General features: G+C 41.8%; 1 protein-coding gene across 3 annotated transcripts in view; it reads left to right on the forward strand.

Moving 5' to 3' along the window:
• Nucleotides 1–785: 785 nt before the first annotated feature.
• SPHKAP (SPHK1 interactor, AKAP domain containing) overlaps nucleotides 786–19,177 on the forward strand; it is a 73,605-nt gene continuing 55,213 nt past the window's right edge. Inside the window, exon 1 of one of the 3 annotated variants that reach the window (XM_056359040.1) lies at nucleotides 786–1,235. In XM_056359040.1, the coding sequence (XP_056215015.1) occupies nucleotides 1,183–1,235 (53 nt within the window). In that variant the 5' untranslated portion in view covers nucleotides 786–1,182. Of the gene's footprint in view, nucleotides 1,236–1,261; nucleotides 1,400–19,177 lie in introns of those variants that run through there. The other 2 variants (XM_056359038.1, XM_056359039.1) reach the window with 2 other exon arrangements.

A 19,177-nucleotide genomic window follows, 5' to 3' on the forward strand; every position in this document is an offset into this window, starting at 1 on the left:
AACTCGGAACACAGCAATGACTAAAGAATAGGGCTCACCATACACCAGACAAGCTTCCAGCAGTATTTGTGGATACATCCAAGTTCTTGCCATGGTTTTACTGCTGAATCCTCCTGTCGAGCACAGCATTTGCTGTGCAACTAACACAAGTAAAATACCGGTAACCTAACTGGAGAGAGCAGACCTTGGGCTGGGCTCTGACCTAGTTCATAAATATATTGAAAACAAATCTCAGCGAAAGTGGAATCTCACCAGCAACGACCAGGTGATGACAGGCTGTCTCCAGCCCCGCAGATTTCACACCTGAGCCAAAGGACTCCTGCTGAGCCCAGCAGGCCCTGTGCATGCTCCAGCTCAGGGCTCACCCATAACTTAACATTTGCACTGTGCATCACCTGCAACTCAAACGCTTTTAATCCCACCTCTCCATGACTAGAGGCCAATCCTAATAATTTGTACTGCACAGACTCTCAGACGTGGGTGTGCAAACACGACAAAGACAAGCCATGAGACATTTAGTATTTTCAAGAAAGAAAGAAAGAAAAAAAAAGTGCTGCAAATAACACAATGAAATAGTTTAAAGCAGCTCAACACAAGACGTAAGCTATAGCTAACTAAGTAGGCTCCTATTCTAAATTCTCGAGTCTTGCATCTAAAACAGCACGAGCGACCCCCCCGCGCCATTTAAATCACATGGCTGACGGGGCTGGGGCTCTAGCATCATGACATTCATAACGAGGAGTCAGCAACGATCGCCCGCTTCTTGCTGGAGCCGCCCAGCCCCTCGCTGCCCCGGTTCCCCACCACCAGCCGGCACCGCCAGCAACTTCCCCGGGCGGCCGGGACCGCGGGGCCGCCGCCCTCAGCGAAGCGGAGACCAGCCCGCCCGCCATGCTCCGGCCGGGCACCCGCTGCCGGACAGCGCTCCGCAGGTGCGACGGGTCCCGGGCACCGCGCCGCCTTGGGCAACCGCTGCCCCAGCGCAGCCCGCCCCGGGCGGAGCGCACCCCTGCCCGCCGCCACCGCGGCGCCCGGCCGTGAGGGAGGGACGGGGAGGCGGCCGCGGCGGGCAGGGGAGGAGTGAGGCGGAGGGCAGGGCCGGGAGGCGCCGCGCCGCAGCCGCGCTCTCGCCGCTCCGAGGCGGCCGGAGCGGAGGGGTCCGTCGCCGCCGCCGCGCCCGCCATGCCCGGCCGCCCCCCGCCCGCCGCGCCCGGCCGCCCCCCGCCCGCCGCCAGGTAGGGCCCGCGCCCCCGCCCCTCCCCTCCCCGCGCGCCGCCGCCTGCGCGCTCGGGGCTGCGCCGCGTCGCTCGGGGCTGCCGCCGCCGGTGGGAACGGCTGCCCCGCTCCCTGCCCGGTGAGGAGCCGCGCCGGGCGCCCGCGGGTCCCCGCCGCCTGCCCGGTGAGTAACGGCTCTGGGCGCCCGCCGCTCCCCTCCCGCTGAGGAGCCGCGCTGGGCGCCCGCCGCCCCGGTGCCGAGGACCCCCGGCCGGGCTTACCGCGGCGCGGGAGGCGGTTGCCGGCGGCGAAGGGGTCCCCGCGCCCCAGGGCGGTCACGGCGGAGCGGGGACAGGGCGGCGAGGCGGGCGCGGAGGCGCCGCGCTTCGCTTCTGCGGTGCCCGCGGGGGAGCGCGGCCGCGGGGAAGGCGGGGGGCTGCCGGGCCGGGGGACCGGGGAGCGGCCGGGCCGGGCACCGCGCGTCCCCCCTCAGCCGCGGAGGGGCTGGCGGGGCGCTGCTACCTGCCAGGAGGTGCTCAGCCGCCACGGCTTTACTCCGAAAAAGGAGGCATTGAAGGGCTTTCCTTACATTAGGGGGGGAAAGAAAAAAAAAAAAAGATTTTGGCATTTAATTTGGCTGTAACAGCTGGTTTTCATACCGTAGCATCTTAAATACACTAGAGTCGGTAAGTTGTTTAGTGCACAATAGAATACCTTTAGGATATTGTGCTTAAATCATTTAGACGCACATGCACTACCTAGTAAATCAGATTCTTTCACAATGCATAAGAAACCTTAAAAATCCCCGTACATGTATTACCCCAGCTCCACCAAATGTCTTTTTGGCGCTTCGGAACAACAGATTAGAGCAAAACTTCCGTCAAGGTGGAAAGTGATGCACAGATATGAGTAGCCTCACAAGATGTGGTTAAGCCTAATTTTCAACAATCACAAGCAAATTGAATTTTGATGATAGCAGGCAGACAGAAGTATTATAGAAATTGTACCATTTAAGTATCATACAGACTATCAGAGATAAAAAGCATACATTGTAAATTATTACAACTCATTTTTGGTGTAATCTCTTCCAGTGCCATGTCCCAATGAGAGATGGGTGATAAAAATGATAGAAATAAAGTTCAGAGGAAACGGCCTTAAGAGGAAGGTAGTGAAACGATGTATCTCTACCTGAATACTCAAGAGGAACTGGTTCGAGGAGGGAGGGACAACTGAAGTGGGTGGTAATTACTTGCAGGAGAAATTGCTTTGATTTGCTTGAAGGAAACAAAAAGCTTTAAAGTAACCCCTCAGAGCTGACTGAATAGTGTTCAATGCCAATAAACTCTTACTGACCAAAGCTTAATAATGTTTTTGCACTTTGATCTGAATTGAGTGATCTGGAAAGAGCCCTTCCTGATTTTTCCCTTGCTATTTCAGGGTGAAATAGGAAGGATTTAACTTTTTTTTGTTGTTGTTAGTCATGGCTAGTAATTTCACATGGAACTCTTACACACTGAATACCAAGGTGATTGTACAAACTTTAGTATTTTATTGGAAGCCACAATCTGAAAGCAAGAGGGACTTTCAGGTTATCTATAGACCTATATTTCACGCTCTACAAGAAAAATTGGGTAGCATGTAATCCTGACCCCAGTAACCTGGGTCAGGATAAAACAGGTATTCCAAAAAGAAGTCTATAAGATGCTAACAGTTAGACAAGCTGCTGCTTTCCTTGCTTATGGTCTCACTTTTACTGTTACGCATTTACCTCCTCATATGCATACCGCCACCTTCCAACTCCACAGAATTGTTGCTAGGCTTTTCATCACTATATAAAACCGAGGAAACCAGACTTAACCCACTCCAGAGCTCTGCCATCTGGTCATCTCTTCACCTCAGCTAGGTCTCTTACCCAGAAAACATCATCTATTTCTGCAGCAAGGCCAAGACTTATCTTGCTCCTGGGAGCAACATACATACCTCTTTCTTCATACTGAAGAGCGAGAGAAGTTCTTGCTGTAGGTTAAGCAAGTCAGACTTCCTTGCACCAAGAACTACAGTTCTCTCTTTCATCTCTTTTATCTCCTGCAGCTGGTATGTTGACAGCTGCTTGTTATTTGTTAATCAAGGTAACCCTTTCTTTGCTGAACAACTATGGAAGCTTCATACTTTCTGTCTAATAAAGGTCAGAGGACTCCAGGAAAGAAGGTGACCAGCACAGCGAATAATTTATTCAGGCCATTCCTGTCTTCACCAGGAAACCCTGGGGAAAAGGCACACCTGGGAAGCCATGGGACAGATAGATTGTCCTCATACACCTTCAGCTCATCATGCCACCATACAGTATTTGGGCAACTTTAACTGGGGACTAGTTACATCAGCTGTCAAGAAATACAAAGAACATATGTCAGCATTTAGGAGTTTGCTTTACAGACCAAAGAAAATTTTTGCTGTCAAACTTGTATAAATCAAGTAGCATTTTGCGTCTTTCCTACAGAATCACTTTGGGCATTGGCCTGTTTCTGTGGCTATTCACACCTGATCTTACTCACCACCTACAGATAGCTTACTAAACCAAGGTCACAGCTCTGCCCACCTTGCTGACTCTCCTGTCGCACACTACAGTCACTGCCCGAGTTCAGCCTAAACTCAGGGTGCACGTTAATTCGCTTGCTTTGGCTTTCTTATCTGAAGGCAAAAGTATAAGCCCCGGGTCTGGATGCCTGCAGCCGCTGTGGAGCACAGCAGGGCAGGCTGGTGGCCTTTGGGCATCCACAGAGCAATTAACGTTTCTGGCAGTAGCTTCTTGCCGTGAACGCTTATCCTGGGGATCAGGTGAGCAGGTACGGAGGACTGCACGGAACTGGTAGCTGTCTCTTGCTTCAAGCAGCTAAAAGGCATTTTTGGTACACATCGCAGCTGGGAAGCTGGAACTGTGGTCTGTAGTGATTTATTGGGGGTTTTTATATGGTGGAGAAACAAAACCACACTAAGGGCTGAAATATACCACCTTGCACTTTGCCTGTTCAGGTGAGAGGCAGGAAGACAAATACTTGAATTTTTTAGCTATGAGACAGGAACTTTTGTGCTTCTGTCCCCTACGTAAGCCAGTGACTGGGGTGCTCTTGCACAGATGTCAAAGGAGATACAAGCACCCTTTTTGGTAAAACTGCAGTTTCTCTGCTTAAGCTTATGAAACTAAACCTATACACATATGCAATTCTTGGCCAACCCTGTATATCTACAAGTAGCCTTAGCTGACAAATAAGAGTCTTCAGACATGGCTTTTAGACTGGCACATGTTTTCAACACACCTTTTGGGTGAATACTAGAAAGAAAAGGAGGGACAGTAAGTGTTATTCAGAATTAGAAACAGTGCTGGAGCTTAGAAGCAACATTAGACTGAACAGTAGTTCAAAAGAATTAAAATGTATATCCACCCAAAAGAGATGAGAAGTTGCAGGCTGTATATTTTAAACAGCGAAAAGACAAGCCCAAAGAATGTCTGGTTATTTCTGAGAAATTTACTCTCCATGTATTGTGAAAGGTTTTGTGTCACCAATGCAAAATGAAGTGTCTTTGCTGTATCTCAGTAATACCTGGCATGGCAGAAAACTTGGGCACGTAGAGCACAGAGAATGGCTAAGAGGGGCCCTTCTGGGTTTACAGGGTCCTGTTGGAAACCCAGAATTTTTTACATTTGATGAATATGCTAGGGCTGACCACAGGCACAAAGAGGTCAGTTATTTGAAGCTAAGAAGAGATCCCAAAGCTGTGGCTGTATCAGACCTCTCTTACAGACAGTAGGCACGTGGCACGCACTCATTGCCGTTGGTAACTTAATGCAGTAACACTAATGTCACAGACTTCAGCTGACAGCTGCTGTTTTGGTCCAGCAAAGCAGGCCAGATCCTGTATAACAGAGAAAACAGATTTGGTGGCTTTGTACTGAGATGCTTTCAGCAATGAGTAAAATAAAACTTTCATCCTTTAAGGAGACAAAATTGCAGGCAAAGGCGCAAATTATGAAGTTCAACAGTCATGGGACTAAGCTAAAGATAACAGTTTCTTTGAAGAAATTATGAATAAAAAACAAACAAACAAAAAAAAAAACCAAACAAAACCAGAACAGCAGCACATGAACCAACAGGAATCAGTAGTAAGAATTTGTTTATATTTTTCTACCTCTGTGAAAGAGAAACAAATCTATTACAAATCTCATTTAAATAAGAGAGAGCAAATGAAGAAACCTCCTGAACAAGAGTGTAATATCAAAACTTTCATTATCAAGACAACTGCATGCATTACTAAGTAGCTAGTGTCACATATGAGGATAAAATTTGTTTTTCTGCACTTGTGCAGAGCCAGTATCAGTTTAATACTTGTTGGGTATGCTTTTCATTTGCAGATTAGCAGTTTAATTTACCAGATGTTTGGAGTGCAGTAGCCAGAAAATTTATCTAATGCTATGTGATCATTTTGGACATTCACTACCTTCTTACAATGTCAGTTTGATGGGAATTGGTGGGAATTCTTGAAATGACATGCTGCATCCCGTTTTCATGGGGAATTACTTTAAACAGTTCATTAACCTGGCTAACCTATGCTGTCAAACATAAGCAACCATTCTCAGAGATGTTTTCACTCAGTGAGGTCAGGGGAGAAAAAACTCAGCTAAAACCAGAAGGAACTTAAAATTGTCAAAAGTCATAAGTCTGTGGATGAGGAATCTGATCTGTTGATGAGTGGAACTGTGGGTGACAGGAGGAGGTAGACTTACAGAAGTAATAAAGAAACGAACTGTGTCATTTCCATGCTTTGTTTCACTAACCTGGTACACCCTACAGTGACAAAAAGCTATGGTTTATTTCCAGACATGCATCTCCACTTCTTCCTTTATTTTGCCACTTATCTGTTTTGAATTCTCTAATCCAGGCTACCTTAGCCTCCCATGTAAACTCCACGCTTCTTTTCCGGAAAACATCAATTAATCTCCTCTTTTGGTTCCTGCTCTACTCCCATACGTCACTTCTCCCTTTTCTGACTGCAGTGCCTGTAATAATGTCAGTCACTCTGTTCACAGTTCTGCCAATATGTACCCACCCTTCTTCTTCAGCATTCAGTCCTCTCCTCCTTCAAACACCCTTCCCTGAGATTGACTTGAGAAACCCTAACAAGTAGCAGTGACAGTTTGATATGTCTATAATTTGCTGCTGTGTTGTTCATTTTGTATATGATTTAGGCTATGATGGAATCACTCCTTCCAGTGATCATTATAAGCACACCCATTAGGTTAGCAGTGTTTTGCCATCTCCTTACTCAGCCCTCTGTAAATTACTCTTTCTTGTTAATGTAGTTTGTTTCGCTGTACCCTGAGTGAGTGAGTGGGAGGGAGGGATGGTTGGGGGTGGGAGCCTTTGTCTGCACTGTGGGCAATGAACCCAAGCACTAAAACCTGCTTCGGGTCACTTCTTCATGCAGCTTGCCATTCCCTAACAACTTGGGTCTATGCACATTGTAAATTGGAGCACCTTCTAAAGAACAGTATTTTAAGCCATGGTTGGCACCTGAACAGCCAGGAATCAGAACAGTAAGTTCCACGTTCAGGCAGCAGAGTGTCTTGTGTGCTAAGGAGCAGGAACAGCCTGATAGGAGAGGCTGGGAGAGCTCGCTCCAGTGAGGATACCAACCTGGGATCATGGGAATCCCAGCAGCAGTCCCTCCATGTACACTCCTCTACCTTACACTCGTTCAGGCTCAGCTGGAATGCTGCAGCTGCCTGTCGGAGACGGTATTGAGTTATTTAACAATGGGGAAACAGCTTCAACATGAAGGACCAGGAAAACAAGCACTAAGAGTAGTTTTGAGCATTCCCCCAGAAGTGGAAAAGGCAGTTTCAGTTTTCTCTCAGAAGCAGCAAAATGAATTAAACTTTTGCATCAAACAATAGCTTTACCTGCCAACTGACTGGCTGATGTGCGGCAGCAGCACCCACTGCCCCTGCGCACTGTGCAGGCTGCTGCCTGGTGCTGGCGGTGCTCCCTGAGGAGCCTGCCTGGCCCTGGCAGGGACAGTGCCTTTGGAACACTTCACAGGCAGCAGGAGCTCGGTGTCAGAAATTTGGGGGGACTGTTTCCTTTTTATTTTTTACCACCTCTTGGCGTATCAGTGGATTAGTTAGTGCTTCAGCCTGTATGTACAGTACACCTTCCCTTCCACTCACTTTACTGGAAACAGGGAACAATTACACTGGATATTTCTGTTTTTCTTCTAATAGCAAGCACAAATTTAGTATGTGCAGATTAATACTAGGACTGCTGGGATTTTTTTGGTGCCCAGTACGAATTTTAAACCTTCTTTTTTAGTCTTGTCAACCTCGGATTATTTTTGTTAATCTCTTTAGATTCCCTCATTCATTATCTTCACTTCAAGACTTGCCTGATTATTATCAAGTATCACCAATACCCATGACACATAATAGGTAGTCAGTGGGGTTTTTAATCAAAGCTATGTTTTCTCTTGGTTGTGGCATCACAATTTATTACATAGCTAATTATTCTTAACCGCTACATAAAAAAGTTTGCTTCCTAGATCTTGATTCAATTCAGTACACAGCTGAAAGAAAAAGGACTTTTTAAAAAAAAAATCCTAACACAGAATCTGATGCTGCCATGCACATTTCCCAGCTACTCAAATTCAGAACTGGTCAACAAGTCCTGTATAACCCTGAGCGGTCACTTTTAAGACTGGGACCTACCCTCTGTGCTCTGAGTTGGCTACATGGACTTGCAATAACCAGCTTCCGCGTATTACAGTAGTTTTTTCTCTTCTGGGAAAGCTTTGATTTATGAATTGCTGAAAACCTGGATTTCATTGAACTAAGACATCTTTGTGTTACAGTTCAAACTTTTTAAACAGAAAGATGCACAGCAGTTAGGAAGCCTAGACCTGGATAATTGGCTGATGTTGATCGGCTCTCCCACAGATACACCAGATGCTGGTGTGGTAGGATATTGTATAGAACTAATTACTTAGTGGTGACTATGTAGCCAGTTAGATTTGTATGTTTTTTTCTTGCATGGTGGTTAGTTTTCCTGCTGGAGTGGCAGCACAGGGTGCATGAGCTAGGTAAGTCCAGAAAGCTTGAATGTAAGCGTTCAGCACCCAGACAGAACTGTTGTAGAAGCAAGAGCGTTCAGCAGGCCGAGGGGGCTGCAGTGCTCATCTGTGCGGTAATCTTAAAATACTTGGGTACTGTAGTTCCGGCACAGCTTACTTAGAATATCCCAAAGGGCTGTTCTTGTATTTTCTTTCAGCAATGAAAAACTGAGGTGGTCCTTGTGAGATTGCATAGTTACCATAATTTCCTACACCAGGCACAGCACATCTCCACCAGCAGCGGAGCTGTTCATTACATGCAGTGGCTCTTCAGAATATTAAAGGAAGAAAGACTACACGTCTCTTAGTTTTCAGAACTGTGTTTAAATTAAGTCCGAATTCTTTTCCACCCAAGAGTCATTTGTAACTGTCTTTCCTATTTCAATATGAAAAGGGAAGAGATCAAATCAGCAGGGTAACAGCTCAAAAACGTGCTTATAGATTGCTTCTCTTCTATGTTGTCAAGGCGATGTCTTCCCTCTCAGTGAAAAACGTGTGTTACCATTGTAGACATCCAATAAAAATGAACAGCTCATTTACTTTTAAAAGGAAAAGATTTGTGTGCTGTGATATTGAAATGAAAAACTCATCATCCTCACACATATTCTGGAATAAGACCCTCCCCTCAACTAGAAAAGTAATTTTCTTGAATATGTAAAAATACAGAAGTAATAGCATGGCTACTAAGGAGCTTAGTTGAGCTTAGTTAAATGGTTGCATTGTACCTGCCAGTAAGTTCAGCCCTAAGCATAATATATGCCATGAATTCAGTGAAATCCAATGGTCACGGTATTCACATTCTTAAAAGTAAGTAGCTTATGTGAACTGTAAGAGTGGTTTGCATGATGTCATTTAAATAGTAGTATAGTCACCAACTACAAAGTTTTGATACTTTTAGAAGTACGGCCATATTTCTAAGGTTATGGAAATCAATAATGTACATAATGGAACAGCACATATTTGCTGAGTACAACAGATGATTTTCTGATTCAGAAGGCATGGCTGTTAAGGTATAAGGTATTAGAAAAATAATTAACTACTGAAAAAAATAGAGGCAGACAATAAACAAATAATACATTTAAAATAATCATCCAAATCTAGTAATTAAAAACAAAAAGAGAAGCCATAGAATCAGGTTTGGTTTGGCATGGATTGCTTTTGGATCCAAAGAACTAGACCTCTCTATTATACTGCATCTTTCCCCAGCTGAAGTTGTTACAGCAATCCCTCAATAAAACAATAGTAAGTTTGCAAAACCTGAAGTGCATGCCTCTTTATTTTTTGTTCCTTTGAATCAAAAGAACTTCAACATTGCAGTGCTGATCAGAGTAAAATGCAAACACATCAAAGACATGAAACGAGGCAACCTCAGCTGTTAATAAAGTTAATAGGAAGAGCATGGCTGCTGCTGGGCTCTGCTGAATCAGGGTGACGTCCCTGTCCCAGAGACAGTGAGCACCTTCAGCTTCCTTCATACTGTGAGTTATGGTCATTGGGCACTTTTGGATGCATTACAAAATACAAAAGTTCATGCTGCCTTCTTATTTTTGCTTTTAAAAAAGGAGCCTGAACAAGGTAATGGCTGTGATACAGGTGGTTGATTTAGATGTCCTTTCCATTTGTAAAGTCTGATCTAACTAAATGGTCAGCTGCACTGAAGTTACTGTAGGATCTGTGACCGCGGTGCAAGTGAACTTGTCTGTATCTGAACTAACATCCAACAGAAACACTTGCATCTGCAAGGACCAAGCACGAAAAACAGCAAGCAGCATCAAAGAGCAATTTTATCCCTCTCAGATTCTCTGCAACCAAATCGCCTCTTGATTTTCAAGTGGATAACTGAAAATCCATGTCTACACATAGCCTGGTCAATATTTTTGCATTAGGTGTAAATGCAAGGATACTAATTTAGCAACTACTCACGTAATCACACTGCAGGCAACGATAAGGTTATCTGAGAGCTTAACCTGAGCTCAGCTGATGATGCAGATAGTCCTGCTGGACCTTGTGCATCCCAGCGAGAGCAAGCATTTCAAGCCCACATGTCACAACAGTTTCATAGTTATTCTGAAGTTCATTGCAAAGCAGTGGCTGAAGAAACTCTACAGTTTATTTACATTGTGACCCCAAGGAAAAAATTTAGATTAAGTTAATAACTTACTGATCTGAGTCACCTTTAGATTCTCAGAGATAGTGTCCTATGTTCCTTATGTATAGTTAAAAAGGCAGTAGATTTTAGGGGGCGGAAAGAAGGAGGATTCATGTTGCCAAGAAAACCTCAACCATAACTTCTTGGACTGAAATCTCATGCTTTCCTTATGATGGTATAAGCAAGGAAAAAATTGAGAAAGTTGCCTTTATACCTATCACACAATCCTGTTAATCACATTACAGTCCATGGAAAAAAACTTTCAAAATTCAAGCAAGCTAAGCCAAAGACAATATTTGTAGTATCTTGATAGAATTATACAAAAGCATGTTTTATCATATTAAAAGCCAAGGTAATCTGAGGCAGCTTAATTTTATTCACGTCTCTGGCAATGTTGTTATGCTTTTTGAAAAAAACATACTTTGAAACAAATGGGCTTCGAGACTTTGTTTTCTATAAGTTATCACAGATTGCTATTTATTGACATATTAACTTAGCATCAAAATTGAGAAGATCTGTGTTCCTTTGGAACATTAGTAGCAAACCAGAATTGTTCAAGAATATTTCAGGCATGTAAATTATGTTAAAATAAGATTTGTTGTGAATAAGCAGTGACAGAATGTATTCTTTGTCATTAAAATAACTTCAGAATGTACCCTGACATTTTAACTAGATAGTTTGTGAAATAACTGCAGGTGGTCATAGAAACAATACTGGATTAAAGAGAATAGGAAATTTCTGTGAATATTTTAGATGAAGACACTTACTTTTAGACTATTGTTTTACTTTTCTGGTATCATTAGTTCAGGTAAAAACATAGTGGTTTGTGAACACTATTATAATGCTAAACAACATTGGGAAAAATTAGCAGGAATCTAAACCAATTTGGCTTTCTTTCAGCTAAAAAGGTCTGGAAACCAGAATGGAGTCAAAGAAATAATACATTTACTAGATAGGTACTTTTGAACGTACTTCAGATACTGTTAAAGTAAAATATTTACCGTAATCAAATTGAGTTTAGTAAGGACCAACATCACAGCTACATACAGTAGTTTTGACCAGTCATTTTTTAGACTACAGATGTGTTGGTCAGGCTGCCTGTCTGGGGAAATGAATGACAACAGACTATGAACTGCCTTCATTCTTACAGCCATAGAAATTATTTTACAATTGGGTAATGTAATTTCTGAGAACTGCAGAAGAAGAGTAGACATCCATGGAAGAATATCTACCAAAGCTGCTGGCTTTGCTCACAGCAGCAAAGTCTTGGTTCTATCTGGAGTGGGCAAAAGCGAAGAATTCAGGGGGGTAGGTTCATAGTACCTGCTCAGATCTTCTGTTCTGCCAGACACAAGATCAAAATGTCTTTGGTGGCTTGCCAAAATATCTGCAAGTGACCATTATGTTGAGGATTAGGGTAACCTGACCATTTAACTTAAAATGCTCCCTCCTTCATTAATTAGAACAACCACACAGGCTAGTGTGGTTATTTGGTGGTAGGAAGGATCGTTCTGCACTAGCACTGTCCCTGTCTTATAGAAGACGTGGCATAACACCAGTTCAGCTAGTTGCATGCCACACAGATTCCCAGTAAGAGAATCACTTCAGCCTGTTCTTTATCCCTCTACTTGGATTGACTTGTATCTCAGAAATGCCCCCCCCCCAAAAAGAAAAAAATAAAAAAAAAAGGAAAAATAAAAAGAGGTTATCATGCTTCACTGATTAGTTCTGTGGCTTACTGGTGGCTGGGGAGTCTTCAGGCATTTGGAATAAATATTTTGTTATCATTTTCTTCAGTATTCAGAAACATTAACTGCATCTTCAACTACGCTATAGGGAAGTCAATTGTAGGATCTCATGATTTGTAACACTGTACAGCATGATACTATGGCCTCTCAGCTGGTCATACATATAGTTTGGGGTTTTTTTCCCCCAAGTTCTCAAAGTGTTCTATAATTCAGAGTCTGTGTTGAAGAACTTGGTTTCCAGTACCACCAGTCCCTTTTCACTAACAGCATGGCCCTTTATCTTTTTTAAAATAGCTGGAAATGATTCTGCAACAATAGGAAACTCCCAGACTTCTCCCTTAAATACCTGGGGACATGTCAGCCCTCTGTTAATCTCAAATTTCCAAAGCCAGATTTATTATATCTGAGGAAAGTTGGTACAAAATATTCCAGAAAGTCTGCCAAACATTAGGAATATGCCATTCAAAACATGAAAGCAACGTTCACCTTCCTGTCATGCGCATAATCCAGAGTACCTGCCACATTTCAATTACACTTTTACAGTCTATTTGATTTGTAATCAATCTAACAAGGAAAACACTGGAACAGCTAACAAGTTTTGATTAGCTACATGCATTTTCTACTCAAATAAAATCATGACATATGCATTTACTTTTAAGTTATGAACATCTTTGTCACATTTCCTTTCAGAAATACTTAGTATCTGTTTTGAATTTAATTAATGAAAATATTTTATAGAGTAGATTTGAGATCTTCAAATGGTAGCTTTTAAAAAAAGTTGTCAGTGAAGTACTTGATTGCACGTGCTGGACTTTGAGGTCTGTTTTATCAGTATTTGACTCTGGTTGCTCTAATGCTCAGAATCAGAAACTCACTGCATCAGCCAGTGGCAAAAAGCTGGTTGAGAAGCTCAACTGTGAAGTTTGGCTATAAAATATAAACAAGATGCCAAAAAATTACTTGAACTAGTCAAGATTAACATCCTCCACATGAAATCACCAGTTTCTTCCTATGTCACGTTCCACTGGTTCTTCTGAAATGCCCACCTGACAGTTTGTACATAGCAAAAGGGTGAGCAGCAGTCAGAGAACATGAGCTGTTTGTTAGATACAAGAAACATTTAAAACAGACTTTTTAAGAATTACTCCGTGGTTTATGGCACGAAAGCCTAATTTGCAACATCTTTGACTTCATCTTGAAAAGTGCTGAGAATTTCCATTTCTAGTTGAAATCAGTGGGAGCTGCTTGCACATTTATTATGCATTTAATTCAGACCAAATTCCACCAGATTCCAGCTGCATCACAATGTTTTTTCCATTATCTTTAAAAGAAGTAAGAACAGATAGCATGACACCCTTGGAATATTACACTGTGCTGCACTAACAATGTAATCTATATTAAGAATAGGCATTGCCATCAAAAGTGCAGTAGTAATATAAGTTGTTTAATGAATACACAGTCATGAACATTCCTGTTTGAGAGGATAAACAAGTGTTTCTTCTTTATCCTCCTTCCTACAGCACAAGGACAAGTGCTATTGTACGGCACACCTACACACGCTAACTGAACAAGGAAATTTTAGTGGGACATCTTTTTAAGAATATTTCTGATTTTGTGTTGCTTCTTGATGACTTAGTAGGCTTAAATAGCTGCAAACCGGCTGCTTTGCTGTAGGGGAAATGAAACGACTTTATTGTGTTGTTTCCGTAATGCCTGTGCCTGAAAATAGTGAATTCAGTCTGTATCTCTCTAAAATCATCTTCCCAATCAGCACTACCCACTTAAGTTACATACAGACTGACTAATTAGATTGAAGAATCCTTCTTTTAACAAGATTTCTTACCTTTCTTGCAATCAAACCCTCAAGAGTGCCTCAGCTCCCCCCCTAGCTGGCATTCCAGAGCTGAGGATGGGCTCCTTGCTTTTAGGGCAGAAAAGCAGTCTTGGCTGGCTTTCAGCCCATCTCTCTTAAAGAGCAGTTCTTTAGCCCTCCCTGAATTTAAAGGTCTGTTCCTTAATCTTTCCCAGGTTCAGTCATTCTTCCTCATCAGACGTTGTCTGGTCGCTAGCTGTTGATCCAGGGCTTCTTATACCTTCTAAAAATCCTCCAAATCAGGAGCTTTTTAAAGAGTCTGCTACAAATGCTGCATCCTATGTAGCGTTCAAGGTGTTTTCTTTCATTGCTTTATGCAGGAAGAGAACTCATGGTTCCTCGTGTGCTTTTTCTGTAGCCTCTTCTGACCAAGGTCCAAGCCTGTCCTTTCTAGAAGGTTTCTTTAGTAAGTAGCCATTCTACCAGCACAAAAAAGGTCCACCTGGAATTGTCCTAAAGTTATGTCAAATCCAGGGATAGCTGGGAAAAAGGCAAGATCACTATCAGCTGTATGCAAGCACCCAGTTTATATTGGGTTGGCTCTCTGTCAGTAAACTGCTGAAATACGTTAACCATAACAAATAACAGAAAAGAAAGAAAGAAGAAAAAAAACCCAAAACCACCAAGCAACCCAATCATCTGTCATTCAGCTCCTGATTGTCAACTCTTTGATTTGATTGTCTACTCTTTTATCTGAGTAAACCTGCCATAATTATTGAACGTGGAGAAGGTTGTCAGGCTTGTGCATAAAACCTTGTTATTTTTCCTTTAAGAATTAAATCAGTAAAGGAAGGAACGAATATTTCTAAGTAAATCATATAAAATTTAGTTAGTTTGGTTTACGTTGACTCTTCAGTAAAAGTCATCAGTTCTTTTATATTTTTAAAACATGTCTTGAAAGAAGGCTGATCATTGTTAATATTTCCAAAGGCTTCTATATTTGTTTGTTTTTAAAAAATTTGGAGCAGAATAATGGAGATTCAGAGGTCTGTGAACATGGAAGGAAAAGTCTTTTTTATTGTGTGGCGTACCATAGTATGAGTTGTCTTTTCTCTGCTCCCGTTTTTCATTGGCACAGATCTAAAGACCTGGTCTTTTTGCAGATGTATCACCAATAAAAATGAAACTTAAATCAAGAGTACCCCAGTGACATTATGAAATGAGCAATCTGAATACAAAGCACTTTAACTTCTACTCTTTTTAGTACACTGGTCTGTAAAACTAGCAGCCCAATCCTGTACCTGCTTGACTGCATATAGACACTCAGGTCTGATAACGATGGGAAGTATTCAGTATTTTCTGTTCCCGGTGAAGTCAACAGCAGCCAAAGAAGACTGAACCAAGTCTATGAACACCTTAGAAGATCTGACCCTGATATTGCCAGTGATTATATTCTGCACATGGGTTCCAAATCCATAACAAAATCAGAAAGACATTTGTTTGAGGTATTTATAGAGTGTCTGTTTGACTAACCATCTGTGCCCTGATTGAAGTATACACATGGTCCAGACTGAATAAAAACCAATCATATGGATTAAAATAGTAACTTTGACACTGTTACATCTAAAGATTTTACTGCTAGTGACTTTATTGACCTCTTTACATGTAAAGGTAAATTTAAAAATTGTAAAATCTGAAACGTAGCATGAGGAAAGAGTGTGCCTAGTCTGTCCACTTTGGAAAGGCTTTGAAGTTAAGGGATGCTGTTTGAGTACTGCATGCCTTTCAAAACTGCTGTTTGCTTAAGGTCTGGATTAAGCTAGCTGCCTTCCTCAGTTTCTGAATAGCTTTGGGGTTTATTTGTGAGTGTGAAAGTAAGAATATGCTAGCGTAATTTGCCATGCTTTCACTTGTCTCATATTTCTGTTTCAAAATACGATTCATTCCTTTTTTTGTTCTTCATGGTGTTCAGTACAAATGTTAGCAAAACATTAGAAATGTAGCCGACTATAGCTTAGGGTTAATTGCACTGAGAAATCTCACTGTGTTTGTTCATTTTGCTTCCTTCATCAAAATTATCTTTTTCATGGATCAGTATGTTTTGTATGTTCAAAACACTGAGATTAGGAGTCATAATGGAAAGATGAAAAGCACTAGGCTATAATAGCATCGATTCGGAATATACATATAATGGTCATTTATTATTTATTGAAATTGCTTCTTAGGAATGATTATTGAACAGCAAGTTTTTGGAAGCTGGTTATGCTCATTCAAGATGGTAGGAAATAGAAGTTTCTGATATTGTTTCACAAGATTAATTTTCTTTAATGATAACCTGGGGAATTCTTTAAATTACCTCTTCTCAGTTGATGTAGCACCATCTGCCACATCTGCAAAGAAGATAATTATTTTTAGGAGCAGCTGTGGTTTTTTTATTAAGTCTTGAGTCATCAAGGTCAGTATTTTTGAATTATTCAATGTATGAAAATAGAAGCAATTGTTTTGCATTTTTGTCAACAATAAAGGATGTATTGTTACTATAGTTAGTCCCATAAACCTCATAGCTATTTTACTACAGTTTTCTAATTTCCAAGACATTTGTTTGCATTCTTTGTGATAGCATTTAGCTTTGTAGGAAAAAAGTATCAGTCATAAATTATGAAACAGTAAGAAAGCACCTGGTGGCAAATAAGTGACTGTGGAGACTCTTCTGTTAATGGAAATATTAAAGTGAAAATGGCATACTTCTTAAGATGGAAGGTCCAGGTTCCCAGCTTCTGTTTCAAAAGCTGAATGGTAAATTAGGATCTCTCACACCAAAGGAAAAATCCCCAAATGAGCCATCCTTTGACAGAATTCCCTTGTTATGCCTGTGGCCTTCCATGACAGCTCTAAATTAGATGCACACATCTAAGTCAGATGAGCATTCTCCAACACATAATAAACAAGGGGAGCCAAGCAAAGGTGAGAATTAGGACCTGAAACTTTCAACAGCTTGCTTTATGTCATAGTAAAAAGGCTCTCATCTGTGCCAGATGCCTTGAAAGACTAGTGCTTTGTGTAAACTCTTAAAGTGAACTAATGAGTATAGTACGTGAATGCAGAGGTATCATTTGATGATGAGGGGGCTACATCTCTGCAGCAGCTTCTTTCAGCTTCCTGCTGTTGAGGTACTAATGAGAGCAGGCAGCTTCTCAAAGACAGAATAGTTTTTCCCTGGGGAGTTAATGAAAAGCAGGTTTATCTTACTAGCTTTACTAGAGTGAAGGTGGCAGAGCTGTATGGCCTGAGGAGGGTCTCTTAAGAAATCACACAGGTGTTGAAAATCCCAGCTTAGAAAAGGTGGCCACAGGATAAAGAAAAAGAGGAAACTTTGATCTAACTGAGAGATGAGATAATTGAAAAAAGAAATGTTGAAAGCCCAAACCCGTGTTCCCTGTTAAAAGAAAGACCCGTGAATCTGAAGCTATCTAGACAGAGCCTCGTACACTGCACCTCCCTGAATTAGGGAAGACTCAGGTTTGTGACATTGGATGCCCAGCCTGAAGAAGCTCAGCTAGGTGCTCATTTTTCCATCAGTTAGTGTGTACTGCTACATATCTACTTTGTGTGATACCTAGAGGTATGTAGCTGACCATCAGTGGTGGCCAAAGTGTAGGGGTATGTTTCTCTATACTTTTTTTTAGAAATTGTATACCCATAAACTCACTGAGGAAAAGGCTGTGGAGTCTAAAACTATTTCTGGATTTAGCTCTCATAATTTAGCATTTCGTTGTTAAAATCACTCTGCTTTTCAGTCACTCTGAACCCCGACTGCATAAATCTGGTTTGCAGACAGTGGGAGCCTGGATTTCATGACTGGCACAACTCTAGAGATGCACTGCAATGCAGCGTGAGAGTAAGGGTTCTGCTCTACAGTTAACAGTACAGGAAACAGGAACCCTAAGATAAGAAAGAAGCTCTGAAAGTGTTACAGATACTCGTAAATGTGTTGTCCCTTGTCCTGTGAAACGCAGTTGCTGATTTTACCTTGTGCTCTGAGTAATCAGCTGGATGTGACATACAGCTCTGATGACTGGGATAGCTAACAAGAGAATTTAGGATTACCAGATTTCAGTAACACCAAAAGCAGTTGTTGTTGCCTGTCTAAACTTCAGCCTGAGATGGAGCCTTTTCTTGTTCAAAACATTTAATGGCGTTCTACATTTATGTCCCTCATCACATACTTTAAACAAGCGTTACAAATCAAAAGTGGGTTTATTTTGGAAAGAACACAGATTTTAAACAATTAAGGATATTTAACAGATTTTTTGATTGCCACATGACTAGGAAGGCAGCTTTATACACATAAAGTATGGAACATGTAATGCGTAACCCCTTACTGGAGCATCATCCAGAGAGAGCACAAATTTGTTAATACTCCAGAATGTGACTCCTCAACTATATTTTCCAGCTATGCTTTAATGTACTATTTTATTTATATTGTTTAATTAAGGTCCCCAAAGGCCTTCAGTTAGTGGCCACGCTATCACATTTGTTGCTTCTAGATTCAGTGACACTTTGTGCACTAGAATTTCAGCTCCCTGCACACAATGTAACTCAGAGTATAGTCATTATCAGTATGTCAGCTCCCTGAGGGCAAAGCGGTGGCAAAGTCACTCACTCTTCCTCTCAGTGAAGAGCAGGAGAAAACAACGGGCCTAGTACTTCAACCTGCAGGTCAGACTTCATTTGTGATTTACTATTAGATTGCAGAAGCGATGCATCCTATAAAAAGAGGCAGTGCACCGCTGCTGCTGGGAGTACCGAGTGTTACCTAGTACAGAAGCTGCATCTAAATGTGGGCTTACCAAGGAGGGCACTTAACTTACACAATATTTGACCCTCTGAATATGAGGTTCTTATTTTAATGAAAATGTAAAACCAGAATGACTTCATATGTTTAATGTCCCTCAACCTCTTAAAGAATAAAGAATAGTAAAGAGTTACTGTTTATGTATATAATCCGAGCAATGGAGCAGAATTTCGTAAACAGAGAAAAGTCTCCTTTCTAGATATAAATGGTGCTAGTATCTTAGAGTATTAAGTAGTACC

This window comes from Falco biarmicus, chromosome 13 (assembly GCF_023638135.1).
Source record: "Falco biarmicus isolate bFalBia1 chromosome 13, bFalBia1.pri, whole genome shotgun sequence".
NCBI lineage: Eukaryota > Metazoa > Chordata > Aves > Falconiformes > Falconidae > Falco > Falco biarmicus.